The 11,532-nt window shown below is 39.6% G+C and overlaps 2 protein-coding genes across 5 annotated transcripts in view; one reads left to right on the top strand and one right to left on the bottom strand.

The window, feature by feature from the left end:
* LOC146475481 (leucine-rich repeat-containing protein 42-like) overlaps positions 1-11,532 on the bottom strand; it is a 62,405-nt gene that overhangs the window by 5,010 nt on the left and 45,863 nt on the right. The window contains exon 5 of one of the 4 annotated variants that reach the window (XM_085115906.1): positions 6,951-7,689. The exons of the other annotated variants lie outside the window; for them this stretch is intronic. The gene's annotated coding sequence lies outside the window, so the exon portion shown is untranslated. Of the gene's footprint in view, positions 1-6,950; positions 7,690-11,532 lie in introns of those variants that run through there. 4 annotated transcript variants of the gene reach the window in all.
* LOC146475483 (uncharacterized) lies at positions 4,535-6,671 on the top strand. The gene is made up of 2 exons (XM_085115566.1): positions 4,535-5,823; positions 5,854-6,671. Exon 1 carries the CDS (start codon positions 4,620-4,622, stop codon positions 5,433-5,435), a length of 816 nt encoding a protein of 271 aa, XP_084971692.1. The 5' UTR covers positions 4,535-4,619; the 3' UTR covers positions 5,436-5,823; positions 5,854-6,671.

The following is an 11,532-nucleotide window of genomic DNA, read 5'->3' as shown; positions in this document are numbered from 1 at the left end:
AGTTGAGTGTCGAAAGTAATTTCGCGTTTGCTTTGGTTTGTTCTATTAAGCTCTGTGATTGGTTGGCAAAACTCGCGCCACTTTCTCGACCAATGAGAAGCAAAACCAAAACCAATCGTGACTTGGTCGCACGCGTTTTCCTGCGCTTGGCGCCGGTTACACGTATTTGCTTTGAGTTCTGATTGGTTCATTGCGCTGTGTGCGTCTGTTTTCATTGGTCACAGCACTTTGGTTTACGACACTCAGTTGAAAACATCCCTATTGTAAGAAAAGATACTTCCCTAGAAATAGGCTCTCGTTGAGTGCCTGCGTCTAATCTGGCAAAGGTTTTGTTTATCGAAGGACTTTTTGTTATCATTTTTCTACAAAGAATTTTTTATTGAAGGCAATCACATTTATTAGAAAGGCGGCTTCCTTAAGCCAATAAAACACTTATTATGTAGACAGACAAACTGAATTGTAAACCATGGTCAGTTATTTACATCATTATGGCAATGAATTCAAGGCAAGAGAATGCAAACAATTGCGTGAATGTCAATTAATAAATTTGCATTTGTCAGTTAAACTTGTTCAATGAGACAATCTCTGAAGAAAATGAAAGCTTTGAAACTGGGCTATTACACTGAAACGCTAGAGATTTACAATGAAATAACCTATCAGAGACTGCGGCGTTCTACAAAGTAAACCCCGACGCGGTCTTCGATTAATTTCTGAATCGCCCGCGCTTTATTGTGGAAAGGTGATGGCAAGATTGTAGGTGATAAATGCACAACTTAGTCCACCAAATTTTATTAAACTGTTATTAAATACCAGCAGCTAAAACCTAAGAATTCATCTCCTGCGTAGACTTTTTATCTTAGGTTTTAAATTTCTCGTCGAAGAAAAAAAAATCGAACGCGTACGACTATTATTATTATATCAGACGACTGACTTGGGCCCGGTTCAGACGCTGAACTTTTCATGAGCCGAACCTAATACCTCGAATTAAGTACATGAAAAGTTCGGCGTCTGAATCAGTTGAGAACGGCTGTTTCAATTTGGAACGGCTCAGCCGTTCTTCCCGCCTGGATCAGCCAGGAATTTCGGCTTTAGAACGGCTTTGATTCAGACGTCGAACTTTTCATGAGCCGAACCTAATCCATAAATTTTTATAACGTATTTCAAATAAAAAAATTTAAAAAAATACGCTAACATTTCGATTGGTTTTGCTTCAAGTAAATTAAGTTCGGCGTCTGAATCAAAAGGCGGGATTTTCGTGATTTGGGTCGACCTTAATTTTAATTAAGTTCGGCTCATGAAAAGGTCGGCGTCTGAACTGGGCCTTAATTACTTATAAGATTAATTAGCAAAATTAAATTCTGGGCTTATCTCTTGGGTGCAAGTCTGGTCCCAGTTGTTCAAAGCCCGATTAAGTTAATCCTAGGTTAACGTGAAGTTTGATTCAGGTTTAATTACTAATAGCAATAAGGATGCTGCTAAAAAATTTCTGCCCTTAGTTTTGACTTAAACTTTTCTGTTACCATTAGCTTAAAATGAGCCCTAAAAACAGTTTTGGAGAGCGAGATGAAAACCTCGGTTAATTTTTAATCGGGGATTAGTGTTAATCGGCTTTCGAACAACCCGGCCCTGGTGTTTTGGGGTCAGTAGGTGAGGGATTAATTGACTTTTCTGAAGAATTAATTTATTTTTGATATCCTTATCCTACGGCGGAGAATAATACAGTCGAACCTCTTTATTACGGACACCAAGGGGACAGGGATATAAGTGTCCGTATAATTATTATAGAGGTGTCCGTTTTAGAGAGGTAGGCTTTATATGGATTTCGGTCACTTGGGGACCAAGTGAACTGTCCGTAATAGAGAGGTGTCCGTAAGGAGAGGTTCCACTGTATATCAATCTCCCATTTTAAAGGGTCGGCATTAGATAACATAGGGTGAAGCGGTCCCGACTGATCGGAATTTTCCGATCGTCCTTGTGACGTCATCGTCCGACTGCTTTCACGAAATAAACAAATATGGCGCTGAAGTGCTTTATTATCCTTTGCATTGTGTGATAAATTTGCCGGCGGCCAGCTCTGTTGGGACAACTATTCCTCAGTTTACACACTGAAGGACTGACAAAGCAGATTTTTTCGAGGAGTGGATGAATGTTTACATGCCTTTACCATTTTATCTTTGCCCACCGCTTCACTCGATGTTACTTCTTTGTACTGTTGCAGAGGACACTACATAACATAGGGTGAGGAGGATCCGAGCCCAACTGGATCCAGTCTTCGTTTGGAAAAGTATTCCTCATTAATTATTTGACTCAAAAGCAGTTCTTTCGATGAATACATGAACATATGCTGTTATATGAATTTTCAACACCTGATGAAACTGTTTACATCTTTCACGAAAGTACTGTTTAATACTTCTTTGTACTGTTTTTGCACTACATAATAGGGTGAGGGTGACGTGTAGTGGCATTTGCAGAAATGAATCATAAACAACAAGTGATTTTTCGTTGCAGGTCAAATAAAGCGCGATAATGTCAAACACAACGCGTGCGCTTTTTTTGTGTTCTTTGACCGATATTTGGGAAGAGTAGCAATAACTCCCTTCTTCCGCTGAACTGCCTATATTAGCGGGAACCCGGGAAAATCTGGCGGGAGATTTGAGTTGTAATTTACCTTTGCGTAGCTCGCGTCTTGATAATGGAAGAAAATTATGATGACTTTGCTCCTTGCGAACAAATTCCCAAAAGAACCTGCTACGTTTCTTCTATGGATCAGGTCGCAAAGCTAATAATTTTCAAGTTTTGAAACGAAAAATACTGTAAAGTTTTCCTGTTACAAGGGTACTGGTAACTTTGGAAATCATGGTGAGTTAATATTTATTAATTTTTGGTTAACTTTTGCCCCCATAATACAGTTCTGCTGAGTCCTGTCAATTGCTGCAAATGTGGGGATCTAACCTTTGGAATAATAATAATTAAAAAAGAAAATCAATGGATTTAGAATCCACAGGATGACACTGAGACACTTCTTACAACAATAACAACACAATCCTTCCTTTAACTTAACATGTTGTGATCCTTTTTTTGAATTATGGAGTTCCTCACATACACAAAACTTCAATTAGAAGAAAACGTGTTTGTGAAAATTAGGAACTTCACTCTGGACAGTGCTCTTTTGTTATTTAGAATGTTTGGTGACTTTACAAATTCAACCCCAGGAGAATGCCCCTTACAAGAAATCTACCCCAGCCCCCTCGCCCCCTTCCCATTGCCATGCCCTGGAGAGGCTGATGAAAGGATCAAATGGTTGAAAAAAAAAAGGGGAAAACTTCTGATTAGGTTTACTCAAATTGTTAATGTGGTTGGATTATTTCAGAAGTCTGGATACAACAATTGCATAGTTGTAAATGCAAATGTCACCATAGATGCTATTTGTTGCTGGGTACACACCAGAGACATAATTCCTATAAAACTGCAGTTTGTAGTCTTTCATGATCACATGCATGCCCTTTCTGGTCTTGGTATCATGTCCGAAATTCAAACAATTTTTTTTAAAATAAAAACAGGCACCAATATAGAGACATCAATGCTTGCAATGTGGTCGATTGATTTTCAAACTATAACACTGTGCCTAGATTACAGGAAAGGAAATCACAGACTTTATTTTATTTCCCATGATTAAAGATAGCAAAATATTGTCCAATATAGTTACTTTTAACATTACAACAGGGAGGAGGACTAAAGCATTTACCTTTCGGGCTTTTACAAAGAAGCTAGTCCTCCCATTAAAAAAATATAAATAAATATATTTTTATACACTTCAACATAGGTTGTTGAAAATTCATGTATTCATCGAAAGAACTGCTTTTGAGTCAAATAATTAATGAGGAATACTTTTCCAAACGAAGACTGGATCCAGTTGGGCTCGGATCCTCCTCACCCTATGTTATGTAGTGTCCTCTGCAACAGTACAAAGAAGTAACATCGAGTGAAGCGGTGGGCAAAGATAAAATGGTAAAGGCATGTAAACATTCATCCACTCCTCGAAAAAATCTGCTTTGTCAGTCCTTCAGTGTGTAAACTGAGGAATAGTTGTCCCAACAGAGCTGGCCGCCGGCAAATTTATCACACAATGCAAAGGATAATAAAGCACTTCAGCGCCATATTTGTTTATTTCGTGAAAGCAGTCGGACGATGACGTCACAAGGACGATCGGAAAATTCCGATCAGTCGGGACCGCTTCACCCTATGTTATCTAATGCCGACCATTTTAAAGTTGTGTGCTTATTGACCTGGCCTTTGAGTGCATGGAGGCGAGGCTGGAGCTGACACTGTTTTCGTACAAACTTCAGTACGTTTAGGAAATTTAGCCTGCGTATCAGTCCCTTTCCGAGAGCGTGGGATCGAGGCTTGTGAAGTCGAAAAGTAACACAAAAAATATAAAATAAATATATAAAATGTCTGTACGGTGCACGTGATTTGAACCTTGTTTATTTTTGTCATCCAATGACCGTGGACGCACGTGACTTTAAACCGGTTTTGAACTGGGTTTCGTCCTTGACGCTGTGCGGTGCATAAGAAGAATTTTACTCGCAGAGGTTACTTATTCACTCGCGGTGCAAAGAATGGCCAATTATCTCCACTCGCCGGCGCAGGGCACAAAACCCTTACTACATCAAAAAGGAGCTTTAGGGAAAAGCGGTAATGTCATGAAGGGCGGGTTGTTTGCAGACAACCGCAAGCGGGAGGCACGCGTGCATGAGTTAGCAGCTGACATTGGAAGTTTGCTGAACGATTTGTACACTGATGCAGACGAAATTAAGCGTCTTTTTGAAAAACTGGATAAAATAATCAGGGGGGTGTATCGCCACATCCAAGTGTACATTCTATCCGGAGCAACCAAAGAATTTACTTACGAAGGGTGGAAGGTCCACGTCCTTGATTTACTCTCGGGGTTTGTTAGCTATGAAACCGTTTCAGAAGCACTTAAAGAGTCTGGTATCGCCGTGCTCCATCGTGAAGGCCGCATTGAAGACGCTGCCCTCTGTGACGCCTATGGTCTTACAATGTTTAAAGTCCGTGTTGTAGCTGGCGTTTTTGTTGTCCTTCTTGGCATTGACCTTGGAATCACAGCTCTTGCTGGTGATGAAAAAATACAGTTGCTACGAAATGCTATCCACGAAGCCGTTCGGCTTCGCATTCGATTGAGGAAGGCAGCCATTATTACTGGTATACTCCGCAAGAAGCTTCAAGCTGTTTTGAGTGCATGTGACGCATTAAAACGGCTTGGTTATACATTGGAGCAACTGCACCAGGCACAGAAAAAAATTGCCGCCGAGTTCAAAGAGGAAATCTCGAAAATTACCGACGAAACGGCAAGAAACGCTTTGAATCATCTCGACAACGTTCGTCATTCCTGGACCAAAGAGGACAACAATTAAGGGTACAAATATGATCGTGAGCAAGTATGTTTTATAGCTGGAAGCAAACAGAGGTCCGCCCTGACTTTAATAATTCTACATGCAAACTGACTATCAAGTATAGCATTGTTGAATACGTGGATGTTCCTGATGTTATCGTGTTCAAAATCCCTGATGAAGCCTGTCAGTAATCAAACAACTGACCAAGCGGGTTCGAGGTTAAAACGCGTTTGAGAACGCTCTCTTGGTTAAAAATGTATTTTAAACGGTAAGCTTTCGGCTTCCAGAGTGGAATGCTCAAAAACTGAATACGATAAAAGTGTAAAAACAATAAATAAAAGTTTGCAGCAAAAAAAGACTGTTGGGAATCCAAATAAACGAAACTGGAATTTTGTGTACATGTAAAAATGTAAAAAAAAAAAAAAAAAAAAAAAAGAAGTACTCTGTCGGAAATTGCTAGGTTAAAACAATCAATATTTTAAAAAAGAATTAAGTATTGCCTAAGTAATAGCTTCGAATTTTTGTCCGCTCGACGCATATTATAATGGAGGTATGCCATGAGTCAAGTGTCTTTGAATTCCATAGTCACCAATGTCTACTATGGCGGCTCTTGCTAAGGTCAGTTCATTTGCCTAAGGATGGTTAGAAATGTTAGAGCCTTTCTTGTCAATTCCCTAACGGTGCTAATGTGTTCTTTACACAAAGAATGGACGTATGACTTTTTTTAAGTGTCGAAGTATTTAGCACTGTGACGCTAATTGGCCACACTATAAATCAGTAAAACAAATATCCAAACTTAAAGGACCCTAGTCAGCCTCCGCCATTTTCGATGCCATCGAAATTATTGATATTGCATGGTGAAGCGAAATGTTATTGCTTTACTGTAAGTTGTATTCCTGAACTGTATGTTTCATTATCGTTAGTAGTTTCACAGTGATTTCGTTCATTTCGACATGTACCGAATAAAATATAATAGCCAAACTCTCGCATATAAACAAAAACAAAGGTGTGGCTGACAAGGGCCCTTTTAACGCGTTCCTAATCAGCTAAATGCCAATTAATTACAAGCTCCAATGTACGCAACTATGTTTACATTGATTAGCAACGTTAAGGAACTGACAATCAATTAATCAATCAATCAACAACTTTATTAGTGTGTCAAACCTCTAGCTTACCATAAAACACAAATCTTTATCCATATAGAATTTTAATAACAAGGACGTTTTGAAATACCTTTTTTAGCATAATTTTTAATATCGATTGATATTTTTATATTGTATCAATTATAAATAGTCTCTTTACCATTCCCTTATATTATCATTCTTTTTCTTTTTTTTTTCAAGCCCACAATGTAAACTACCGCCGGGGTCTAAGTAATTGTGCAAGCCAATAAAGTTTAGTTATTTAATTTGATCATAATATACGATTTTAATTCTAGCAAACAAACCGATCTGAGTGAATTCTGCGGGTGGCTAACGTGCCAACCCCCCCCCCCCACCCCAAGGGGAGGGAGTACTCCCAGGGGGGTACTCTCTACAATGGACTATACGAAGTTTCGTCAGAAAGGGCTACCTTTTTAGGATGGAGGTATATAAAAAAGGAATTCACGAGCTAAAGTATAGAAAAGAGTACGGAAAACTGTCATTAAGGAATTTAAAGGGGACTTCAAAAAATTTCGAACAGACCAACCTGCTCGCAGCACTTTACCTTTTGTCTTCGGCTGTCAAAAATTGTAAACATAGTTGCGAGCATTGGAGCTTGTAATTAATTGGGATTAAGCTGAGAGTAAGTTCTAAAGGAGCAGTCGGCTTACGCTCGAAGCGTCAGCCCAACAGAGAAACAGCTTGGAATATATATTTGCTGCAGTAAAATTCATTCTAACGTGTTGGAATTATGACCAAAAACACCGATTTTTTGCCCTCGTCAAATCGGAGGAAAATCTGGCTGGCCAACCAATTGCTTCTCCGTGACAGAAGTTTAAAATACTCTGGCGTCACTGAATCCCCGAGTTTCCAAACAGAAAGAGAGAAGACATAAAGGTACAAAAACCCACCAAATAAATAAGAAAAGAGAGAAAAAGAAAAACAAAAACAAGGAACAATTTTTGTGAAACAAAAAGACGAGTCTGTAAGGAAGACTTGCTATCTGCGCTTCCCAAACTTAAAGAAAAGTGTCAAACTTGATCCCCCAGTATAAGGGTAAAGTTACTATACGTGGTAAGAACAACATTTCAGCTAGTTTCGCTTCAATTCAACGTCACAACGCTCAACACTGTCTAAGGAATTGAAAGAAAAGGAAACCTTTAATATTCGAGAAGAAAACTTAAACCAATTATGTTGCAGAAAACTACATGTGAGAGTTGAAGATGAAAGTTCAGCTTGTGTTGTCTCTATATGAAAGGAGAAAGCCCCAAATTATAGTTTACAATTACGACCGGTACAAAAGCGTCCAAGGCCCTGTTAAGAGCCTAGATGCCCGTGTCAGGGCGCTGTGCTCGGGTATTGAAAAGGATATTGTTCAGACTCCTTGGTGCCTAAGGAGTAATCGTGTTCTCGTTCGTCAATTGAGCGCCCGCCATTTTGTTTACTGTATTGCAGGAAAAGCATGGCGGAAAAGCGTGGGAACTAACAAAATCCTGTTTGGAGTTCAGACGAGTGATCGTGCTAAGGTGCAGTGCCCGAGTACTACCCGTTGAGTTCGTGGGACGTTGCCGAGATTTTTTTTCGGGCACCGAAAAAAGGCTATACTTTCAAACTAGTTTCCGTGCTCAAGAACTGGACCCAGGCGCCTAGTCTGAAGGGGCCTAAGATTTAAGGACGGTGCCTACTATTGTTACTGCGCATACGTTCTGCGCATCTCGAGATACTCGGGTTTCCTATGGGTGGTGCCTACTAATACAGGAATATTTTTGCGCGGTTTAAAACTATACGGAGAAAGCAAAACTTAGAAAATGCTTTTGGTATCTCAAAAGAAAATTGGGGGTAACCATGCATTTTTCAGAGATAATTAAGCTTCAGTTAAGGAAAAAATCCCATATATTGTTTATATTTTGGCGCTTTTTAGAGATATTATTGCTTAGTTATCTCTGAAAAATGCACGGTTACCCCCAATTTTATTTTTGAATTCCAATAGCCCTTGCTAAGATCTGCTTTCTCCGCATAGTCATAAACCGCACAAAAATACTTCGATATTAGTAGGCACCGTCCTTAAGGTTGGCGAAGATTGATGATGAACGCGGTAACGATCTAAAGCATTTTAGACATGCAAACATTTCTCAAGTTAAGTTACAGGACGGAACCTCAATTTATAACAATTAAAACCAAAAATTTAGTAACCTTTCATATCACACGGGAAATGAAGAAAGAAGCACAATTTCTAGATTTTTCATGTATTCGACGGGTGAAGTAAGAAAGAATAGTCAAAACAAGATTGCTTGAATTTTTAAGTAAAATAGGAAGGAAGCGGCTAGTGACGGCAACGGAGGGCTTGGTCAGTCTGTTTGTTTTTGAGGTAAATTCGGTTTTGTCGGAATTTAAAATTACTAGAAACGGCTGGTTGAGTTTTTTGAACAACGCAATTTGTTTGTCGGTTGCGGTTGAGTTATTTCTTTTCTTTGTAGAATCATGTGAAAGTTTTGTGTGCATCTGTGAATGAAAGTTTAGACAGAAATGAGGCAATTAAGCTATCTTACACTTCAATTTCTAAATACAGTCGAACCTCCCTCGAGCGGACACCCTCGGGACCAGAAAAAGTGTCCGTTTAAGAGAGTGTCCGCTTGTGGGAGGTTAAAAAAATGTAGTGTTTGTATGCAGCTGATAACACATGACCAAGTGTCGGCTTACGAGAAGTGTCCGCCTAGGGAAGGTGTCCGTTAGTTGAGGTTCGACTGTATATAACAGATGTAAATGTTGGAAATGTGAATAAAGTGTATGTATGCACTTTGCACTGCAAAGTAAGCGACAGTTTCAATCTGCAACGACGACAGCAGTGAAAATGGCACTATTAAAAATGACTTCGCGTTTTTCCAAACATCTTCACGATTATTCCAACTTGCTTTGAATGCCAAATGTAGGTGAAATTTCCTGGGGTTGAATTCTTGGAGATCGCACCCAAGTTTAGAGAGAGAAAGAATAATTCGTCGTCGTGTGTTCACGTCCTCCATAAAACGTCCCGTCAGGAAATTTCACGTCCTAGTCGTGCAGTGACGGCAAAGGAATGTACCAAAAAGTATAATGCACGTGCAGAGTTGTTGTTTTGGTTATTAAGCTTATTGCTTTTTTGACGTTCTCGTTGCAATAGCTGTCGTCCTTGTTAAAGCTTCCTATTATGCTGTAGAGGGGATTTTTGGCTGCCGATGGCATTCTTCTGTGAAACTGCTAATTCTGCTTATCCTAAAGATAAGCGGCTTAAAACGAAGAAAGCGCCTACGGACCTTTTCAAGTCAGCGACTGACACATTTTTGCAGTATAAATACAGCTCGTACTAACTAACTGTACAAGGAGATTCTAGTTTTGAGTCTACGGATGAAATCACAAGTACCCAAACGAATTGAAATCCGCATGAGCACCTACATGTAGCAAGGATATGGTGATATCGTTTTATTTCTTCGAAAAGTTTGAAAAGCTTGGGATTTATGAACCATGCGTGGCAGACATGGGCGAACGATATCATCACCTTTTGGTCGCCGTTTCACGGATTTAGGAAACGTCGCCCTTCCTTCCTCAAGAAAAGTGAATTGGTTTGTAAATTTGATTGCTTCTCGCTTCGGAACAGATTCAGTTCAGTTAAGACAAAGAAAAACATACACGTGGGCGAGAATTAATAAAGTAAAACAAACAGGATGCTCGTGAAACAATTGAATGTTTAAAATTGGGCAACGGATAAACACTAAATCACTTAAAGCGGCTTAGATAAAAAAGGACCTCAATGTCAAATTTTGCTTTGAGAAATACTACTGTAGAAGCATGCTAAAGAAGTTTCTTTTGAGTATGTCACACTGAAAGATCAAGCATGCACAGATTCAAAAGTTACCGAAGAACATTGCACAGCATAATAAACAGTACTTCACAGACGATTGTTTTGATAACGCGAGATCACATCTCATGTATAATGAGTTCTTAGCGTCCATCTCTAACAAATTGCAAGTTGTTTGTTTGAAAAATAATAATAAACAGAACCTTTGCTCGGTAGCTTTCATTAATTAGGCATGGTCACATTTTGAGATTTCAACAGCGGACCTCTCGAACGTGTTACAACCCGATTAGCACTTAGTATGATAAACAGCTCCACAGGAAAGTACTGCTCAGTAGCCTTTCAATTGAATGGTCACACTTTAGAACTGGACTCAAAAGTTAAAGCCACCTTGTATAGCATAATAAACAGCACCATAAGAAAGAACTGCTCAGTAGCTTTCATTTGAATGAGTGTTTGGTTTATCTACAGGGTTGATTATAACTAAAAGTAAATTGGCGCCGTAAAGAGATTCGAGTGCTGACGTTTCGAGCGTTAGCCCCCCCCCCCCGGGGGGGGGGGTACTCCCTTATAAGAGGTTAATGGGGATGTGCCGCTGGATGGGGTCGCATTTTCACGACTGGATTGACTAGAATGGGGTTGCATTTTCAGTAGAGTTACTAGAATGGGGTCGCACATTTTCGGATTTTTGGGGTAAGAAAAAAAAATAAATAGAAAGTGACTTAGTTGGGATCGCGAAAATTACATTTTCCCAAAAAGTGACTAAGATGGGGTCTATAACTGGCCACAAAAAAGACTATAATGGGGCAGGGGCTCTGAGAGGCCAGCGGCACATACCCAGCAAAACTGAACCCAAGTACCCCCCCCCCCCCCCTTGGGGTTAGCCCTTCGTCAGAGCGAATTGGATTCGCTCTGACGAAAAGTTAGAAAAGCGGATTGTAATAAACGATAAAATAAAACTTTTGTACTTGAGATCATGCGGGTGATTTTACAGAGTTACACAAAACGTCTTTCTAGAAGAAAAAAGAACTCTGACCTTGGTAACAGAATAATTGATGAATTTAGTTTGAACCCGTCGCTTCCGGCACCGAGATGACTGATTGTTTAACCAGCAGAATTCATCAGCATTTCATTAGAAAAATCCATG

This window comes from Pavona decussata, unplaced genomic scaffold (assembly GCF_977016875.1).
Source record: "Pavona decussata unplaced genomic scaffold, jaPavDecu1.1 SCAFFOLD_84, whole genome shotgun sequence".
Lineage (NCBI taxonomy): Eukaryota > Metazoa > Cnidaria > Anthozoa > Scleractinia > Agariciidae > Pavona > Pavona decussata.
Note: the sequence above shows the minus strand (reverse complement) of the source record. Positions and strands in the feature narration are given on the sequence as shown.

Excerpts from the sequence above, each read along its gene's own strand:
- LOC146475483 (XM_085115566.1), top strand. The coding sequence starts at position 4,620 with ATGGCCAATTATCTCCACTCGCCGGCGCAGGGCACAAAACCCTTACTA.